We start from the raw sequence: 21,875 nt of genomic DNA, 5'->3' as shown, positions 1-21,875 counted from the left end.
AATGAATTACACATGAGTGAAACGAGCAAGATAACTCAGTAGAAAATGTATTGTTGTGCTGTTGAGTTTCAAAATAGGAATAGCAAAAAAATATGGCCTTCATTTTTATAGTATACCATGGTTGAAGACACCATTTGAAGATAAACGTGTTTATGGTTGCAATAAGGACAGACTGTAGTAATGAAATCATCTAAAAATCTTTAAATAATTAGAATAGAAAATAATTAGAGAAGATGTCCTGTGTTCTTTCGAAGTCTGTATTTCTTATAGCGTTTTCATCATGTTACGTTTATAATTTATTTAGAAAGATTAAAGATTTTAATGGGTTATACTGAAAAAGCAATAACATCACAATTTATTAAAAACATTACATTTTTTAAATAATTTCTTTTTACCTTTATATCTTAGCCTATGTCTTCTTCCTGTTTGTTCTAAAATTATTATGTTTACATACATAAATATATAAATATAACACACACATGATGTAATGCATATTAATTTGTATGTTAACATAATTTTATAATAACAAAGTTTTAGTTTAGAACAAACATCTAGGAGATATATATATATATATATATATATATATATATATATATATATATATATATACATATAATAGAAAACAGAAATAATAGAAAACAGGAAAATTATGAAATATTTAATAAATGGTATTCTATAGAATACATGATAGTATTGCTTTTATATGTACTTTAGCAATTCATACTGTAAAAATATATATTTTTTGATTCACCAATAAAGAACAATACATATACATTACATACCTGCACATACACTCACCTAAGGGATTATAAGGAACACTACACTCATACTGTGTTTGACCCCCTTTCGCCTTCAGAACTGCCTTAAAGTGCCCATCTTATGACTGCTTTAAATATGTGTTAAATATGTGTATGAGTTCCATAAAACATGTTTCAAAAGTTGTTTGCTCGAAATAGCTTGTAGAAAAAGATTGTTACCCATCTCTAGTAGCCTCTGTTTCAGTGCATTTCAGATTGTGCCGTTTTGAGGGGGTCATTACATATTTATGAGCTGCTGCTCCTTTGATCACGGCCCACTACTAACGTCATGTGCCCGTGCGCGTGCATAGTGATATCGTGAGCAGTACAGACCATACTGTGTTATTTTTATATATTATTATTAACGGTTTATGTGGCTAACAGACAAATCAAGCAGAAAAGTATCACTTAATTAGTACACTCCAGGAGAAGAAACTCATGACACATAATGATTCGACAGTAAATTGTGATGTAGCAGTCTCAACAATACACTCGTTTTCCCTGGACAATGCTAACATATTCTCGTTACAAAACATTTTCAAACGCATTATTTTCGCAAATTATAGAAATTTAGACCCGGCGTGGGATGTTTACTGCTTGTGGACCGTGTGCTAATTGCTAGAAGCTAGCGGGAGGTCCGGACCGTATCTTGGGAAAGGCATAGAGACTTGGGGGGTACGTTAGCCTCGTTAGAAAAGCCGGGTCGGTAAGGCCCGGTCTCGGATAGTTTGGCAAAACACTTTTAGTTTGTCAAAGCACTATTAGTGCATGTAGAATTGTAAAATAAAGCCGTTACATTTTTTTTTAACTTTCGAAACCACGCTGCAAACTTTTATTCTGAGGACCACCTAACAGAATTAAACATACCGTAACAGCCTAGGTCCCAATTAATGTCATTTCAAAGAGCCATTTAGTTTAAAACTGAGGTGGTTGGTATAGGAAGTTTTAACAATAAAATGCTGAAAAAATGTTCCCCCTAATGTCCAATATCACTGAAATTACAGGGATTTTACACATGAAACAAAAACTAGTACATAACAAAACTAATAGATCGGTGGATTTTAGCTGCTTTCAGTTGACGCTTGATCTTTTCTTTTGACTCCACTTTGGTTTAGCCACCGAACCAGTGTTTTGTTAAAACAGAATGGCAAGAACTGATATCACAGTTTCACAAGTGCATTAAAATCTACTTAAATAAGTGATAAGTGACGATTGTATAAACACTTGCCTAGTTTAGGTCATCTTTGGCTAGTCTTCCGTGGACCAAACTCTAAGAATTACTGCTATACATTTAAAAGGTAAAATTTACGGGATTAGCATCAATGTATGATGTCTGTTTTGAGATACAGATGCTCTAGCATCATAAATGTAGTATTTTGTGACAGAAGATGACAACATGCAAAATATAACGTGACTTCTTACCTTTTGTGTTGATATAACGATCGCGAATAGAATCAAGTCTGTTTCAGATGTGTGAATAATCCATGAAAGTCCAATGAAATCCAATGACCATTTTTGTCCACAAATGCATATAATCCGTGATACATAGTCTGTTGTTTACATCAGATTTCGCATGAACGTCTTATCGCCTACAATCTGAGGACTATTTGCGTCGTAACACACTATATATAAGATTTCTCTTTAGGTTCCAATAAACACGCGTTAAAACTTTGTTTTTAAAAGTAGGTGGGAGTATAATCCATATTATCCAAATAGTCCTGTTATTTCCGTGAGACATGATAACAGCATAGAGCAGAGGTTCTCAACTCTGGCCCTCGAGATCCACCCCCCCGCAGAGCCCAGCTCTAACCCTGATCAAACTCACCTGCTTGCAATTTTCTGGTATTCCTGAAGAACTTGATTACCTTGCTTAGGTGTGTTTGATCAGGGCAGTAGCTAAACTCCGCAGGAAAGTGGATCCCGAGGGCCAGAGCCGAGAACCTCTGGCATAGAGGGTATCAGCGAAGTGACTGCTCTGTGCTCTCTAGCTACCTGGTGGGTGGAGACCTGCGAGTGGGGTGGTGGGCGTTAAAATTCAAACGGAATGTGACGAAACGGCTAGTTACGTCACAACGGCGCTGAGTTTAAACTCGTGCAATCTGAGACTCAAGGCAGAGGACATTCAGAAACACTCACTCAAAACAGCATGGATGGATTTTTTTCCAAGTTTGTATGTGTGTGGGAGCATCAGAGACACAAATGAACACCCCAAAACCCAGCAAAACCCAGAAAAAGTGAGTTTTTCATAATATGGGCACTTTAATTCTACGTGGCATTGATTCAACAAGGTGCTGAAAGCATTCTTTAGAAATGTTGGCCCATATTGATAGGATAGCATCTTGCAGTTGATGGAGATTTGTGGAATGCACATCCAGGGCACGAAGCTCCTATTCCACCACATCCCAAAGATGCTCTATTAGGTTGAGATCTGGTGACTGTGGGGGCCATTTTAGTACAGTGAACTCATTGTTATGTTCAAGAAACCAATTTGAAATGATTCGAGCTTTGTGGCATGGTGCATTATCCTGCTGGAAGTAGCCATCAGAGGATGGGTACATGGTGGTCATAAAGGGATGGACATGGTCAGAAACAATGCTCAGGTAGGCTGTGGCATTTAAACGATGCCCAATTGGCACTAAAGGGCCTAAAGTGTGCAAAGAAAACATCCCCCACATCATTACACCATTGCATTAATGAGAAATTGAACAGGTTTTCCTAATAATCCTTTAGGTGAGTGTATATCAGTAGCCAAGTCATTTAAACTTTTAATTTATCTAAAAAATAAACGTAACGTGATATAAACGCTATAAGAACCATTACACTAAAGTTAAACTTAGGGGAAACAGTCCTAGACAGAACACTGGATCCATAACAATCACAGTTTAACGCTAAAACACTTCATACCGCTACTGCAGAGCTGCAACTTTCTGACACCAGTTGGGCTCCGCCCACAAAAAACGTCATCTCTGTTTGCAAACACACAAATGGTCTATTGTTGTAATTAAAGTTGATTGTCATGATCCGTTTTCAGAGTCTCTAGTCTCCTCCCTCCAGTCCAGACACAATAGAAGCCCTCTCTACAAAATAAAAGCCCTCCCTACTCCGACCCCTAACCCTACCCAATAAATACTTTCATTCTTAATAAACACTCATTAGGCACTTTATTTACACTCCAACATTTTCTTTATTTTTATTAAAAATAAATGCCTTTTCAATGTAATATTTATGTGATATCACGATTTAGCCATACGCTCTACTGCTTGCACCACTGAAGCTGCTGAATTCTGTGCGTCTATTTTTAAAACTAAGTGCTCCAACCACACATTGGTGGGCGAAGCTAGTACACTAGACTGGTGTTTGCTAAAAAGGGACTTTGTTTGCACTATGACGCATACTATTATTTGAAGCTATGTGCAAAAAGACACTCCGTTTTTAAATACTTTAAATATATCATGACTATACCCCTTTTATTTTGTAATTTATTCTTATTCTGTAAGGCAACGTGAACACATTAGGAGTGTAATGGTTCAAATTACTCACGGTTCGATGCGAATCACGGTGTTTGGGTCACGATTTTCGGTACGTTTCGGTAGACTTCAGTCACAACAGGCTTCTTTACATAAATAAAAACCTAAGCCATTTTTAACCTCTGCCAAGGTCAACATTTTCACTTAAGAGCACTTGTATTATTATACTACATGTACCAACTTTACTGTGCACTTCAAAATGCACATAAAATATCTTAGAACACTGGGTTACTTTTTATATTATATGCCACTATCTTCAATTTTTTTTCGCAAGAAGATCAGTTTGTAAACATTTACACACAAAAGGCAATGAGTGCTGTTTCTGTTTCACCTGTGATTGCGTGCCATCAACAACACCCTGGTGATGACGGCGCAAGCGATTCGTCATATTAGATGTATTGCCTTGAGCATATGGCACTGCACATTTTACAGGTTTGTCCATGTTTTCTTGAGCATCGCTGCTGCAGTAGACTTATTTGAAGCTGGTGCCTCTATTAGCATCTTTTCTCCTTCCCTTGCTAAACGGTCTGCGCCACACGCACGTGCGCACACACCCCAACATGTGAGGAGGAATTGTGAGGTTGGCAACAGATTTGCATACTTTGAGAGGATTAGACAGGTACTCTCACCTAAACACACGCAGAGCTTATTCAGAACCATACATTAGCGGTTTTATGCGTTGTTTTTTCACCAAACTATCTTAGAAATGCGTGGTCGAATCAAACGGTGCACCGCGTCTTTACCGAGAACCGTTACACCCCTAGAACACATGCACATGTGTAGGTTTCTTGGTGCTTATTGTTTTAGTAAGAAATGGTCCTAATCAATGTCTACCTTAGGATAAGGGGCATTCAAAAGAATCACTGTCTCACTCTCTCTTTTTGTTATCATTTAGGTTGGCTGGAGGGACAGGGCCTCCATCAAGCCCTATGCAAGGAAGTGCAAACCCATACAAAAAGGTTGTCCATGATGGTCCAAGACATTCCCAGACTTCTTCTACACATCAATCTCAAATTCAAATTTCATCAGGAGGCATGGCAGCCAATCAGAGCCCTGGACAACATGCATCCAGACGTAACCTTCAGGTTGACTTTAAGACTTGCAGTGGACGAACAGGCCGCTCACCAACAGTCTCTCCTGACAGAGCTAGTGCACCAACTTCACCCTACTCAGTACCTCAAATAGCACCGATGCCTAGCAGTAAACTGTGTCCGATCTGCAATACTGCAGAGCTAACAAGTGTTGACGGGTCTCCAAACTTCAACAAGTGTACTCAATGTCACAATACAGTGTGCAATCAGTGTGGCTTCAATCCCAACCCACACCTCGTAGGGGTAAGAACCTTCATCTTTTTTTTTCAATTAAATTAATTGCAGACTTCCTTATTATTATAGATTTTTATATAAATCTTTTCATTTATACATCTGTATGTTTATATCTCCCCTGGGACACCTTCTTTGTCACAGTTTTATTTTGTTTTGCTTTAAAATCATTGTTGTCTTTGGCACTGTGTATACATGCATTGATATTCTCATTTATTTTGGTCATTCAAGTGATGTGTAGGTACAATACAGTAGGATATACAGTGGTGCAAAATGTTGTCAATGGATTTTATACGGGCTGTGATTTATAATGTAGAAATATCTTAGAAAATAAGAAGATAAAGAACTGGCGGAGAGATTAAACGAATGAAGACTCTTGAAGAAGCTTATTACAGACAATGTAGCTTTTATAACTTCATCCACACTGTTTTTTTGCTCTTGAGCTATAAACAAATGAAAACAAATGTTTTCATGTGCTTTATCTGTTTCTCTGAAGGTTACGAGAAAGGATAAGAGTTCGCTCAGTACAGGAGACAGTGACTGACAGCATGATGCTATAGCGTTTGGAACTAAATGGTTATTCATATACTTGGCAAGGCTTTAAAAAATAAACACACAGCAACAAAAATGTAATGATGTTTAAAAAGTATTCAGCTAACACCAAGCAACATAGATACAGCAACACAGACGCAGTGGCGCGATATCTTTAGATATAGTAGAACTAGGATGCAGCACATTTGATGTTGAGGACTCAAATGCAGATTGTTACCATTCAGTCTGTATGCATCAGTTCACAACATTTGCTTCAAAGTGTTACCCAGGATATATGAGTGATGCACTAATGTGTGTTTTTCCATCAGGTCAAGGAGTGGCTCTGTTTAAACTGCCAGATGCAGAGAGCATTGGGAATTGACATGACAACCCCACGGTCCAAAAGTCAGCAGCAGATACATTCTCCCTCTCATCAGCCTAAGCCCGATCCCATACCCAAAACCCAACTCTCAGCTCAACCTACAACACAGCAACAATCCCAAATGCAGACACAGGCGAAAATTCATCCCCAGGCTCAAAGCCAGTCGTCCTCTGGGATCCAGAGACAGTTTGGTCCCACTGTACCTGACCAGACTGGACTGCATAGTGAACCACAAACACAAAAAGAAGCGCAAGCAAGCCTCCATTCAATGTCTAGGGATCCCCTGAGGCAGCGCGGGGAGGTATTTGGACCAAAAAGTCCAGAAAGGGGAGTTCATCTGGGTAAACTTCCTCATCCAGGAGCAGTGCCTTTACCTGGCTTAGTTAAGGCTCAATCACAGTCAGACTTAGGACGTGGATCTCCCATGCGTTACGGAGGTCAACCTGAAAAGACGCGAAGTGCCGGAAGCTCCCCGGCCCGTCAACCTCCATCCCAAGACATTCCTCCCCAAGATGGTCTAACTAAGCTCTTTGGTTTTGGGGCATCTCTTTTAAATCAGGCAAGCACACTCATTTCTGCTGATCCTCTTTCTGGATCCTCACATCAGCCCTCAACTGTCCGTAACCAGAGTGCTCAGGGTTCCAGGGTGATCTTTAATGATGCGAATGCTGGTGCCAGAACAGCTGCGCCTGGCACTGTCAAAACAAGCCCAGGAGGTGTTGTGCTTTCTAAAGGTCCTGAGACCCCTCTGGAGAAACAATCTGTACCGCAACAGTCGCCAGTGCACCATCAGAAAGAGCCAAAACCACCGCAGTTTTCAACACACCATCAAAAAACAGCATTGGAACAGCAGCCACTGTCAGTGAAGCAGGCTCAGCCAGTTAGACAGAAGCCAGACATCACCTGCCCACTATGTAAGACTGCATTTAATGTCGGGACAACAGAACCACCGAACTACAAGTCCTGCACCCAGTGTCACACACAGGTGTGCAATCTTTGTGGGTTTAACCCAACGCCTCATCTGCTGGAGGTAAGGAATTCTCCAAAACAAGTTCTTGCCCATATATGTCTAAGTAGTGAGGTACAAAGGGTTTCGCATTTCAAAAGATCTCTGAACTCATTTGTTACAATGGCTGTCATACTATTTAATTGTTCCATGGAGGAGAAGATACTTGATATGTAACATTTCTTGAATTTTAATGTGTATGTCAAAATTTTATTGATCTATTGTATGATTATATGGAAGATACTGATGTGTATATGGATGTGGCTTGTGTTTTACTGGCAGCCTGTTGCCTTTTCCCTACAAGGGACAATAAGGTTGAGTCTGAGTATTAGGTAATAATATAATACGCCAACAGGGCAACAGCGGTTAAGGGGTGAAGAAAAACTCCTTTGGGAACTCCCTGTGAGAAAACAAGGCTTAGCCAGGAGAGCCAGTTCTTATCTGACACGTTACAGCTGAAATAAGGTAGATAATTGGTGGGATGAGCATCACAGCAAACTGGAATCAAGTCTGTCTCTCAGATGTCTTCGGTGAGCTGAGGATGAGACAGGGAAACAGAAACAAGGTGCTATTAGCATGGAGGTTGCTTACTTGTAATGTTAAAGACATACAGTCATATAGTATAATGGATAATTGAAAAGATAATTGAAGTGTAATTAAATTGTTTAGTTGGTCTCAAGTCCCATTGAATAACATGGGGAGGCGGGGTTTATGACCTGTACTGGGACCAGTCACTGGGGGGGGGGCAATCGAGACATTTTGGCTTCACATTTCAGGGCTTGTGCGGCACGCTTGGTTTAGACCAGGGGTGGGCAATTCCTGGTCCTGAGGGCCACATCCCTGCAGAGTTTAGCTCCAACCCTAATCAAACACAGCTGAAAAATCTAATTGAAGTCTTCAGGACTGTTTGGAAATGGCATTCAGGTGTATTCGATTAAGGTTGAAGCTAAACTCTGCCACCCCTGGTTTAGACTCAATGGCGAAGTATACTTCTGCGCTGTAGCTACTCTGTAGGCTGTGCATACACTGTGCATACGCTGTCCTAGGGCTGCAAGATTCTTGCTTAAATGTGAATCACAATTTTTTAACATGGGAAATGAGATCACGATTCTCATTTTTTTAACAAAAATATTTATTGCACTCAAGTAAAAATTGTGCTACACCGGACTTTCAGTTATAATAAAGTGTCTTAAAAGTCTATTCCTTATTCCTTATTTTAGACCCCTTAAGATGAGTAACTTAAAATTTGTTAGCTGTTAAACATAACTAATAGAATGTTGACATTAATAAATAATAATTATAAATAATTTAAATAAATACCACCGGCCGACTATTAACAAATATAAAGTTGGCTATTATTCTTAGTTAATCATAAATATGTTTATGAATTCCAAATGTAATGCTCAGTTAACTTAAAGGGGACATTCCATGAAAATCAGACTTTTTCCATGTTTAAGTGCTATAATCAGGTCCCCAGTGCTTCTACCAACCCAGAAAACATGAAAAATAGCAACCCTGTAACTTTGTTTTGGTAAGGCTCTCTCTGCAAGCATGTGAATAAATAGGTCATTCGGATTTCTCTCCCCCCATGACGTATTAAGGGGCTCTTATTATAATGATACCGCCCCTTCATCTGCGCTATCCAACCATGAAGCGAGTGCGAGAGACGGCGAGAAAGAATGACTGACAGCACGACGCGTTTGTATTCCCTCAAACACAAACAGGAGCCTACAATCTTATAACTTGTAGTTTTGGTCTTTCTTAAGGTTGAAAATGAGGATTAATGTTACCTTAGTGCAAGACAGAGAGAGAGAGAGAGAGAGAGAGAGAGAGTGAGCGAATGAACGAGAGAGAGTGAGTGAGCGAACGAGAGAGAGCAACGCGACGGTTCACTTTCATCAATACAAGTATGTTGTTTAATTTGTTTCTCTGAAGTTTATATGAATGAACACGAGGATTAATGCACTGCATGAGACAGAGTGAGAGAACAACATGTATTCACTATCATACACATTAAGCATAAATATGTTGTTTAATGTTTCTCTGAAGTTTCAAATGAATACGAGGAGTTACAAGATAGAGAGTGAGAGACTGACAGAAACGCGAATGTGTTCAATCACAATAAACTTAAACATGTCATTTGATCTGTTTCTCTAAAGTTTAAGCATTAAACGTGTTGTTTTATTACAGATCATTTAAATGTGCTTGTGTGGTTTGGTCAAAAAGTAAACTTCTGAGTGTTTGTGGAAGTGTATTTTATTGTAACATGCTGAAAATCATTGTGCCTTGGCAGCAGCATGAGACCTAAAAGTCTACATGTATTTAGTATGTATAAACATGTATTTAGTATGCATAAAACAAATGATTGACTTTTTAAACTTGTTCAAATATATAATGCTTAACATCGCTTACTAACTTATTTCGTGAGAGAATCGCCCTCTTGCTCTGTCATGTCTACAGCGCGAGCGCTTGAGACTCCGCCCACCTAAGCAGCTCATTTGGATTTAAATGGATACACACAAAAGCTGTGAATTTTTGCTCAGACCCATAAAGTGCCTATTTTAACATGCCACAATAAATTACCTATGGTATTTTGAGCTGAAACTTCACATATGTACTCTGGGGACATAAAAGATTTATTTAATATCGTAAATATTTCTTGTGGAATGTCCCCTTTAAATAAACCAGGCTTGATGACTTATGCAGCCTGCATATGAGACATCCGGAGGCCACACTCCTCCGACTGAGAAACGTCCAGAGGTATTTATTTGCCTTTTTTCGGAACCAATTTTGTTGTGCAAGTGAATCGCCGTCACTTAGAAAGAAGCTGCATTTATGTATGAGTAGAGATCGTGATTCTTTTTCCGATTAATCGCACAGCCCGCTGTGCATAGCTCTGTGTAGCCTGACACGTACCTCTCCCACAATGTAACAACGCGTCAGTTCTACGCGGACCGCAAGCACTGTGATTGGTCTGCTAAAAAACCTCTCCCATCAGGAAAAAAAACTGTCACATTTTCTCATGCGGATTTCTGCTTGCGACAGTAAAACCAACGTACACAACAAGCTACTGCTTCCTCGGCTTTTGCTTTGATACTGTAATACGGTAATATGCATGTGGACATTGCCCACTATCGATCTGCATGTGTTATTGCGAACAACTGCACAGAAGTATAAATGAAAACTGACTTGCAGCATACGGTGTAGAGGCTATGGCATAGGTCCTACGCAGAACTATAAATCATAGCAAAAGCCAAAGAAGCAGCAGCTTGATGTGTATGTTGTTGGAGAATCAAACTTTAAACTGATTGAGTGTGTCTGAATCCTAGACATTGCTGGGAGTTGCTTAGCAATCCTGGACATTGCTAAATAAAAAATAAAAAAACAACAAACGACAACAAATTTATGAACATGGATTTATGGATTTTGCATGCAACCCAAAGTAAATGAAGCATCTTTTCATATGTTACTTGATTTTATAGGCATATGATCAATTCTTCACTTTTCAGAGATTTACGTGCTGAATGCACATTTTTTAATTAATTATACTACGAACCCATATGCAACAGTGCCACCGCTGATGCGATCAGCATCTGTGCACAATGAATGACTGAAAAGAATACATTTAGATCTGCTTATGTTGTATCAAATATTTATTTTTATTTTTTGTTCTTGCAGCTTGAATCATTACAACCAATAACAGAAGTGACTGTTGAGCATATGCATGTAATGTTTAAATGAGTTGTTGGTGCAGAGGGTTTTTCACATAAACATCAGCGTGCAGATACAATGTACAGTAAGAGATTCAGTATAAAGTCCATAGATCAGACACATTCATTATAACACAAGGTTTTCAGTGAAAGCAGAAGTGTATCGTCCACCCTTCTTTGCTCTTGTCTTTACTAGTTTTACTTGTTTGAATAACCATTTTGTTTTTCATTTATGTGTAAAATAGCAATAAAATAATTCATAAACTCTGCTTACCTTTTTTGTCTGGGTAGCCTATAAGAATATGCTAAAATGTTTTAATGTATTCTGTTAAGTGATGTAAGTGAACATAATTAGAGTATGAAAGGAAATAAACAACGATAATGATTTTTGTTTTAGTAATGCAGTCTCCTGTAATGAGTGCCTGTTTTTATATTTATAACACTTGATATGCTGCTCTGAACCTTTCTAAAGATACTTTTGATGGTGCTTTGCTTTTTTGTAAATCAGCGTAAATGTTTTGTTTTTGTCATTTTCATTTTCAAAGTATTTATAAACTTTATGCATTTAAAATCAAATATATTTTATAACAACACAGTTGATGTGCAAATATGTTAATGGTAAAATTAAACAATCTCTGTAAATAAACATAAATGCTATTTCAAATGTAGCTTCTGCCACTTTATACATATTTAGATTTTTTAGGGGCGGTTTCCCGTACAGGGATTAGACTAGTCCTAGACTAAAATAAATTTAAGAGCTGTCCAAATTGAAAACAACTTGCACTGACATATCTTAAAATAAATCAGTGCCCTTTGTTTTGCCTCAAAATGCACACAAGTAATGTTTTTAGTAAGTTAAATATAGTTATGTAATAGTTTTTAGTTTGTTAAAAACCACCCCATAATGTCTGTGCAAATACTGTGCTGTGCACACTGTGCTCCCTTAAAAAAATTGGGTGCATGATGCCCCTGCATCATTGTTTCAGACACTTCAGTCTTTACTATTGTATTGAGTTTAAAATTGTGAATTGGGTATATTGGGAGACATTTACTATGAGTGCTGAGTCTCCTGGACCAGAATAAGACTCCTTAATCTAAAAATAAATTTGAAAAGTGGTGTGATCTGACAGGTTCTTCTCTCAAATCACAGTGCCCCATAAACGCACAAGTAATTGGCAAATAATTCAGCATTGCTCATGACATACACAACAGAAAAGCAATTTGCAATATATGAGTAGTGCTTTTTTAATAGTCAACAGCTGTTTTAGGTTCTGGTGAAACTTGTAGTTGATCTCTGTGGATTAAACCTGGAATTTTGTGTCAGAGGAGGACTGGCTCTCCCACTTGAGTTGGCTTGCTATCTGGGAGACTGCTATCATTAGGTCTAGTTCTTAAACTTTGCTTATTTTATCTATAACATAATGGTCAAAGTAAATCTTGTAGAAATGTAATTATGTCTATACTGCTTATGCAAATATTAATTCATGTTCATAAATTCATAATATGACTAAAGTCTATGACTCTGTACAGCTGCAAAATGAGAAAAGCGCTGTAGAAATATATATATTTTTTGTTAAGCCCTGACTGTTTTCCCTTGTTTTCGCACATTACTTCTCACATTAAACCATTCCCATCACAGTTACAATAACTCATAATACAGCAATAACGTAGCTGCGGCATATTGTTATTATTATTATTATTATCCTGTTTTGTTTCCCAGACAGGATTTACATGAATTCAGGAGTAGACCTTAGTTATATTAGGACATTTAAGTCGTTTTTACAAACATACCTTACAAAAACAATACTGGTGTGCAGCTTGAGACAAAAACGATGGCACTGATATATGAAATGTGAGTGCAAGATGTTTTTAAATTAATGCAGCTCAAACATTCGTTTTAGTCTGGGACAAGGATAAGGCATGTACAGGAAAACACTGCATTATTATCATTAATAATAATAATAATAATTGCATTTTATTGTAACTGCTTTGTTAGTGTGAAGGTGGAGTAAATTAGAAGTGGTAATGTACATAATGAAAGTGCTTTTTCATGACAAATGACAACACTGTTGAAATGATCCCTGGTCATACAGGTCCACAAAAATGACTATAAAGACTGTATTATGCATGTCAGGCCAGTAGTTGGCAATGTCACTTTAAAAAGAAACACTACGTCTCTTACACTTGCACATGCCCATAGACTGAACACTCCACTCCAAAGTAAGATATTCTCTCTGAGATAACTCTTCTCCAGGGCTACAACAAATGGTTCATTGTAACTACAGCACCGCAATTTTTCTGTGACATCAAAATTTCACTTTCAGTTTCGCTTCGTTCACAAAAAATTTATAATAGACCAAGCCAGCTTATTGTATGCAAGAATTTGTGAATCAGTAAAGAGCTTCATTTGAATAATCAGGCATTTATGCCTAAAAAAACCCAGGAAAATAACTTTTACTTGAATAGGCTTTGTATTTATGTGTTATGTATACATGCTGTTATTTTTTGCCATTTAATAATGCATAACATAAGTTTACTTAACATTATATAAAATATGTTAACCTGAGTTTGTGTTTACTCTGAGTTTAGGCAAAAGCTTTGGATAAAGGAGTAAATGTAAATGTAAGTGAGTTTAATCTTCCCTGTTCTTTTGCAGAAAAAAGAATGGCTTTGTCTAAACTGTCAGACTCAGAGACTGATGTCTGGTGGGCTTGACCCTCTGCCTGTTTCACATTCCTCTCCTAACCATCAACCAGTGGGGTCACCCAAACACCAACAACTCTCAAGTCAACAGCAGCAAGGTCCTAAAGCAATGTCGCCACAGAAGAAACCGTCAGTTTCTCAGCAGAGTGATTTTACGGCCCCCATGGCTAGACCAGGAAGTGTTATAAAAACTTCCCTACCTACTGATGCTACAGCAACTACTACATTTATTGGTGAAGAACAAAGGAAGCAAACGGCACCCAAACTGGATAAAGAGTCTGACCTTTACAGTACATCAACTGAAAAGGCAAAAATAACAGAGCCAATTCAGACTCCTGCTCGAGATGACAAAAAAGAGCTACAGAGGTCCAAATACTATGACGTAAGCCACTAAGTCATAGACTATTACCAAGTATTTATCAAATTAGAACTGTATATTATAGAAGGCTAGAAACATTTACTAGATTTGCTAAATGGTAAAATTGAATAGCTTTACTACGTCAACATTGCATTTACAAATACAAAATGTTAGTGCTGGGCAATAAATTTGAAACAGGAGTGGAATGGCAGTGGAATGGTTTAAAAACCATAGTGCAGACCCACCATGTTGCAGTTAAATAAAACTGTTGCCATGCCTACTTGCTCCCCGCCAGTTCTGGAACTGACATTGACGAGCTGCACTGCAATTAAAAGTTTCCATAATTTACTCACAGCATCTTAAAAACATGGTGCTCATGTGCAGGATGTCAAACACAACAACCACATCTGTCTAGCATTAAAAATGTTTAAAGTAGCGCAGTAGAAAATAATGCACTAAATTATAATGTACCCTAAATCCAGAGGTCTTTTGGGGGAGGGGAGTTGTGATCAACCATGAAAGCAGAATCACAAAAAACAATATATACATTTTGGGTCAAACTACCTAACACCACACTTTCTTAACTGAAGCTGTTTCAAGTGAGCGCAAAAGTAATCTTACCCAATTGCACTCTGTGTACTGACTGATAGAAGCAGAAGTGAAGTATTTAAAAGGCAGAAAAAGGAAGACTTCCAAATTTAGGACTTTTAAAATAAAGTTGTTCATAAATTCATAATATGACTAAAGTCTATGACTCTTGTATTTATTTCATTTTCTTTTGTTCTCCAGGAAACAAGCAAGATAAACAGCAACCAAGACCTATCACGGAGCCCGCAAAGTTTGAGTGATACTGGTTATTCCTCAGATGGGATCTCTAGTTCGCATAGTGAGATCACTGGTCTTATTCAGGAGGAGGAGCTGAAGTTAAATGAGAGAGGTCTCACAGGGCACCATACACCACCAAGCCCGTCTGAACTGATTAAGCTTGAGAGTTCCATGCGACCCCTTCTAGAGTTTAAAGTGCCATCTGAAGGTAAAGGAACAAATGGCAACAAGCGCGAGAAAGACCACCATGAAGACATCAGAAAGCATCGATCTCGCTCTATATCAATTAGTCCAGAGGAATATGACTCTGATGAGGACCTTGAAGGCATTATGGAGGTGGAAGAAGAGCCAACTGACTGGGAAACCAAGAGAGAGCTTAGATCAATCAAGAAAAAAAACTTAGAACCTGAAGAGATTACTGATGAGGAATTTATGAGGCGACAAATCATGGAGATGAGTGCAGATGATGAGGATGATGTTGAAGAAGAGGAAGACAATGATGATGAAGACTATAGTTACAAAAAGCCAAAAAAGACACAAAAGCACATCAGTGACTCAGGGAAAGAAAAGCACCGTCTTACTTATCAATCTAGTAGCTTTGAAGAGGAGAGCAAAACTACAAGTGATGTATACAAAGGATCAGCTGAAGAGGACCTCATGGCGTCTCAAGGAGGGTTGCGCAGATTCAAAACCATAGAACTAAACAACTCCAACAGCTATAGTCGAGACATAGAACTAAATAATGACAATGACCTAAGTCTGGACAGAGAGCCTGAGCTGGAAATGGAAAGCCTTACCGGTTCTCCAGAAGAGCGTTCTAGAGGAGAATATTCCTCAACACTTCCACCAACCACCTCTAGCTACACCTCAGGGATATCCCCTACTTCCATATCCTCCATGGAAGACGACAGCGACAGTAGTCCTAGCCGTAGGCAACGGCTAGAAGAAGCAAAGCAGCAGAGGAAGGCCAGGCATCGCTCCCATGGACCACTCCTACCCACCATTGAGGATTCCTCAGAAGAAGATGAATTGAGAGAAGAAGAAGAACTACTGAGAGAGCAGGAAAAGATGAGAGAAGTGGAACAACAGAGAATTAGAAGCACTGTCCGAAAAACAAAACGTGACAAAGAAGAGCTAAGAGCACAAAGGCGCAGAGAACGATCCAAAACACCCCCCAGCAATCTGTCCCCTATTGAGGATGCTTCTCCAACAGAGGAGCTGAGACAGGCAGCTGAGATGGAGGAACTTCACCGGTCTTCCTGCTCAGAGTACTCTCCTTCAGCTGATTCAGATACTGAGGGCTATGAAATGCAGCCAAAGTTGTACAAATCTGGCAGTGAGTACAACCTACCAACATTTATGTCACTTTATTCTCCTACTGAAAAACAACAGACCACATCTTCTACACCTATTATAACTACTACTTCTAGCAGCAAACAATTAAAAAGTGCAGAAGAAGTATACGAAGAAATGATGAGGAAAGCTGAGATGTTGCAGAAACAACAACAGCAGCAGCAATCATGCTCTGGCCAGCAGTACAACACAAGTTCGTATCAAGAGTCTGACATTAGAAACAGACAGGAATATGAGGATGAATATGATTATACTGATCAAGATGATATCACTTATGAGAATGAGAATACAGTGGATATATATGAAGAGATCCGCCAGACTTCACAAAACATTTCAAAGCAGCTTGATGACAAAATTGAAATGGATGACTCCTACTCAGAAAAGCAATTACTAGATACAGGCTCAGCCTTTGCTAAGTTGCTGGAACAAAGCAATGCTTTATTGACTCCGGGCACAAGCCCCACCCAGATCTCAGCACCAGTATCATTTTCTGAAACAGTGACTGGAGGACGCATACCTGATGTCAAAGTAACTCAACATTTCTCTAAAGATGGAAACAAAGACAGACTTAGATATCAAACTGGTAAAAATGGTATTACACCAGCTGCTGCAGCCACTAATATTGCTGCCTATGGGGTGTTCACTAGGGATACAGTCACTGTCTCTCAAACTAGGACCAGTCAAACAGTGTCCACCACACAGCCTAATTTATATGGTCGGCAAACAGGAAGCACTACCATGACAACTAACAGTGCTTCAAATATGTCTCACAAAATAGCTGAAATCACTCAGGCTTACAACCAAAGTGCTGTAAAAAAAGTGTCAGTTAGCAAAGGAGTTCAATTGAGAGATAATTCAACATCCTCAGAATCTGGCACAGTTTCAGTTCGAGGTCATGTGTATCACGAAAGGAGTCCACCTCTTTCTCCCACTTCCTCTCCTATTCATAGTCCAACACAATCCCAATCTAAAAGAACATCTGAGCTCTCAACTCAAACTGTTAGTCATTCAATGCTAGCTTCCTCTGCAAAGGTTTATCATACTTCTCCAGTTTTGACACAGAGCACTCAGACTTCACAAAGGACTGCCTTACCATGCCTCTTTCAGAAATCCTCTCCAAATAGTTCTTTTATGATGAGAACAGAAGAGTTAGAGGCTACTAGCCCACCAAAGCCAGTGAAAGTTAACACAGCTACATCTCCATTGTCTTCACCGACGAGGTTTAGCCGCCAGTCAACATTTGATGACTACTCACCTCCTGATAGCCCCCCTGATATTCCACCACATCAACAATTACCACATAGGGGTTTCTATAGGAGTTATAAGCCTGGAAAAGTTAATGTTGGAACAAGCATGGTGACCACTGCTAGCATGTACACATATGGTTCGCTGTCAATGGACAACATATCACTTTGTCACATTTCAACAGTTCCAGGTACCTCAAGAATTGAGCAAGGACAAAGGTTACATAGTGGGAGTGTTGTGGACCTAAGAACTGCCATGAAGCCAATGTCAGTTATCATGACTGACCAAGGAATGGATTTAACTTCCTTGTCCACAGAATCTCATAAATATTCTGGCAGTACTGAATTAAGTCCCATTCGTCAATCCACAACTATTCAGCCATTAGTAATGAACTTGAATACACAGGAGCAGCTACATGTTGTTACCTCAACAGCAACAACCGTTAGTGTTACAGTAGCTGCTTCTATGTTCATGTCCCAACCCAAGCAGCCTGTGCTGTATTGTGATCCTCTTGAGAACAGAGTCGATTTTGGCAAAGGTATGGGACCAGTTGTTTGCCTTGCACTAAATAAACAGCCACCAACAGATCCATCTATACCAAAGATTGATGCTAAGCTGGAAGATTTGAGTATCCAGCAACAGCAGTTACTTATACAACAGCAGAAGCTTCAACATCAACAACAAATTCTTGAGGAGCAGCTTCAGCACCATCATCAACTTCAACAACAAGCTGCCTCATATGCAAAGTTGGACTTATCAAGCCGACTACCTGCATTTAAAAAAGACATGGTTGTAACTCAGACAAGCACTGCCATAGAGGTTAATGCCATCTCTTCCGACATGACATCTGATGTTTATGGTCTTGGAGGTCCTTCTGAGTTAAGAGAGAAGCAGCAAGAGATTATGAATCTAACAAATGTCAAGCCTCTAACAAATGTTAAGCCTCATAGCATGATGGTTCAGATGGATGGACTTGCACAAGGCCCTGCTATTACACATCTCGTCAAATCTGAGGACATTCAGGATGCAGTGGGTTGGTCAAGCCAAATGAAATCAGAAAATCAAGTGACTTGTTGTGACATGGTTTATAACCTGCCATTTGGTGGCAGTTGTGTGGGTGTTCCATTCTCTCAAAAACAGGTCAAAGATGACATTACTAAGGAATCTACAACAATACCTCCGATACAGACACCGCTCTATCAGCAACTTGATTTGTTTCGAGATCAAGAGACATACCAAAATTGTGCCATTAAATCACACACATTGCCATTACCTAGACGGCTTCAACCATCAATGTCTGAAACTAACATTGCTGAGGCTGGTTTTTTATCATATTCAGCAAAGCTTGATCCTCATTTTCAGTCCACGGGAGAATTATTCACAGACACATATAAGGATGGATATGAACGAGAATACACTGGGATGGGGCTTCAATATGGCTCCTACACAGATCTTCGTCAGGGTGATGTTTCAGCTCTACCAATTAGAAGGTACAGTTCTCTGACCAACATCAGCACAGATTGTGGATATTTCCCAGGTGATTTTGCAGAATCTAATCTTGCCCAGTACAGTGCTACAACTGCCAGAGAAATAAGTCGAATGTGTGCTGCCCTCAACTCAATGGATAGATATAGTAGCAACCCAGACATTTTACTAGCTACTGGGAGGTGTAGTGGTCCACCTATTAAAGTTAATCTGCTGCAAGCTCCCAGACATAGCTTTAAGTACAGTCCAGACGGAAAGCCTCTTTCCCATAGTCAAACTTTAACTGATCTAATCAATGCAAGACAAGCCAGTCTTCGAGCTATGTATCCATCAGCTATCAGATCAGTTGATGGTATGATCTATTCAACTATTAACACACCAATTGCATCCACAGTCCCAATTACTACACAGCCTGCTTCAGTGCTACAACCTCTATTAAGAGGTGTATACAGACCATACCCTACACCAAATATGACCCCAGTACCTTTGGCAAGCCTAACTAGATTGCCAGTAGCTCCAAGGACAGGGCAAGTGCCTTTCCAATACCCTACACCTAATCTTCTCTCTGTTACAACTGCAAAAGTGACTGAGTCCCTATCTATAATAACAGCCCAAGATACACCATTGTTCCTTGGCAAGGCTCCGGTAAGCTTGTCAGTAGCTAATACAGTGGCACAACCAAAACAGCCCTCCTGTGTACCTGCTTGTTCTACCACTCCAGCACCTATTTCAACACAAATGGTTGTGCCAATGGGCCAAACTGACATGCAAGTTCTTCCATTAAACCTATCTCTTCCCCACCATCAGTCCATTGCCCAGCCTCTTATACAACACCAGCAACCACAAGCTAAACCACATGTTCATTCCTTTCCTCCAGTACATGGTCACACTTCTGCTCAGTCCAAAACACAGCTGTCCCCATCAACACAAAGAGGCACATCTACTTCAACCACTACAGTTCCTGAAAGTTTCTTCCCAAATCAAGAAAAAGAAACAGAGGAAAAACTACATCAACAGCAAGAACATGTTTTGCAGTTAGAGAGAGAAAGAGTAGAGCTGGAAAAGATGCGTCAGTTACGGCTTCAAGAAGAGCTTGAGCGGGAGCGTGCAGAGTTGCAGAGAGATAGAGAAAAAGAGCAAATGTTGGTTCAAAGGGAGATACAGGAATTACAAACTATAAAGCAACAAGTCTTGAAGCAACAGCAAGCTGAAAGAGAAAATCAGTTACTTCTGCAAAGAGAGCAGCTAGCTCAACAAAAAAAGCAGCTTGACCAGATACAGTCTTTGCAACAACAGCTACAGCAGCAACTTGAGGAGCAAAAGAGTCAGAAGTCTGCAACAAGTGCTGTTGCAGCCAATACAAATACCCAGCACCCTAGAGGCAAAGCTGGAAAAATAAATCAGCCACAAGAATTTGTCCCAGATGTGCTATATAGTGATGTTCAAGTTTTCCTAAGACCGCTGCCAAATTCTGCATCAGAAATGTGCTTGAGGAAAAGTGATGATCAGACAGAAATTCGGTCTATGCGTAAACAAAGATCTATGCCTCGTCTGCAGGATGGAAATGAGGGAGAAATTACAATGTTTCCCCAAAGAGTTGTAAACACCTGTGTGCAAACAGATGATGAAGATAGAGAGGAAAGGTACCTGGTGTCAAGACGGCGAAGAACTAGGCGTAGTGTGGACTGCAGTGTTCAGACAGATGATGATGAAGACCAGGCAGAATGGGAGCAGCCAGTTAGACGTAGACGCACTCGTTACACTAGACATGTTAGTGAATCTGGTGTAGACCATAAATCTGAAATGCCTTCATTTGCAACTTCAGCAACTAAAGCTACATCATCCAGCATTGCCATCCAGACCATCCGAGACTGCTCTTGCCAAACAGAGACAGATCAACTGGTTAGAGTGGCCCCAAGCATAAATGTTACTATGCCAGACCCCAACAAGGTTGAAATTGTCCACTATATTTCTGGTCCTGAAAGGACACAGAAGGGTCAAAGCATATCTTGTCAAACGGACCCTGAGTCCCAGCCTCAAAGCATTGTTGTTCCACAGATAAGCATTGCTACCACTGTCTGCCCCACCAGTGTCCAGTTAGTTGGTTCAGCAGATCAACTCTCTCCACATCAACAAAGTGTTGTGATGTTAGGAAGAAGGAGACCTGATCCTTTGGAGTTTGGCTACCAACAGCATCACCTGCATAACGAGTCTTTGTCCAGTCTGATCCGGCAACAACCAAAATCTCCACAGGTGCTGTATTCGCCAGTTTCCCCACTTTCCTCTCCACAACACGTCATAGAAACTTCATTTTCTTCTAGCGAGAGGCTAAATAAAGCCCATGTCACCCCGCAGAAGAAGTCGAGTATTGGCGAGCTACCACAGAGACATCAGGCTCTTCCTAGGCCAATGAAGAATATCCAGAGATCTATGTCAGACCCCAAGCCTCTAAGTCCCACTACAGATGAAAATGCCAAGGCTAGGATGTCCTTTTATCAACAGCAAGCTCTGCAGAGTCAGGTATGGATAATTCAATTCCTTCTTTGATTGTACAAGTTACAATATAATAATATATATGTTTCAACATCTCTGATAATTTTAGTTTTAGAATTTGAATGTGTCCAGAACTTC

At 39.5% G+C, this 21,875-nt stretch overlaps 1 protein-coding gene across 5 annotated transcripts in view; it reads left to right on the top strand.

Annotated features, from left to right (window-relative positions):
- bsna (bassoon presynaptic cytomatrix protein a) overlaps positions 1–21,875 on the top strand; it is a 70,582-nt gene that overhangs the window by 18,689 nt on the left and 30,018 nt on the right. For 3 of the 5 annotated variants that reach the window (XM_055168127.2, XM_055168129.2, XM_055168125.2), the window contains exons 2-5: positions 5,220–5,658; positions 6,507–7,589; positions 13,932–14,360; positions 15,126–21,764. In XM_055168127.2, the coding sequence (XP_055024102.2) occupies positions 5,220–5,658; positions 6,507–7,589; positions 13,932–14,360; positions 15,126–21,764 (8,590 nt within the window). Of the gene's footprint in view, positions 1–5,219; positions 5,659–6,142; positions 6,223–6,506; positions 7,590–13,931; positions 14,361–15,125; positions 21,765–21,875 lie in introns of those variants that run through there. The other 2 variants (XM_055168126.2, XM_055168128.2) reach the window with 2 other exon arrangements.

This window comes from Misgurnus anguillicaudatus, chromosome 5 (genome assembly GCF_027580225.2).
Source record: "Misgurnus anguillicaudatus chromosome 5, ASM2758022v2, whole genome shotgun sequence".
Taxonomy (NCBI): Eukaryota; Metazoa; Chordata; class Actinopteri; order Cypriniformes; family Cobitidae; genus Misgurnus; species Misgurnus anguillicaudatus.
This window is presented reverse-complemented; position numbering and strand designations above follow the sequence as displayed.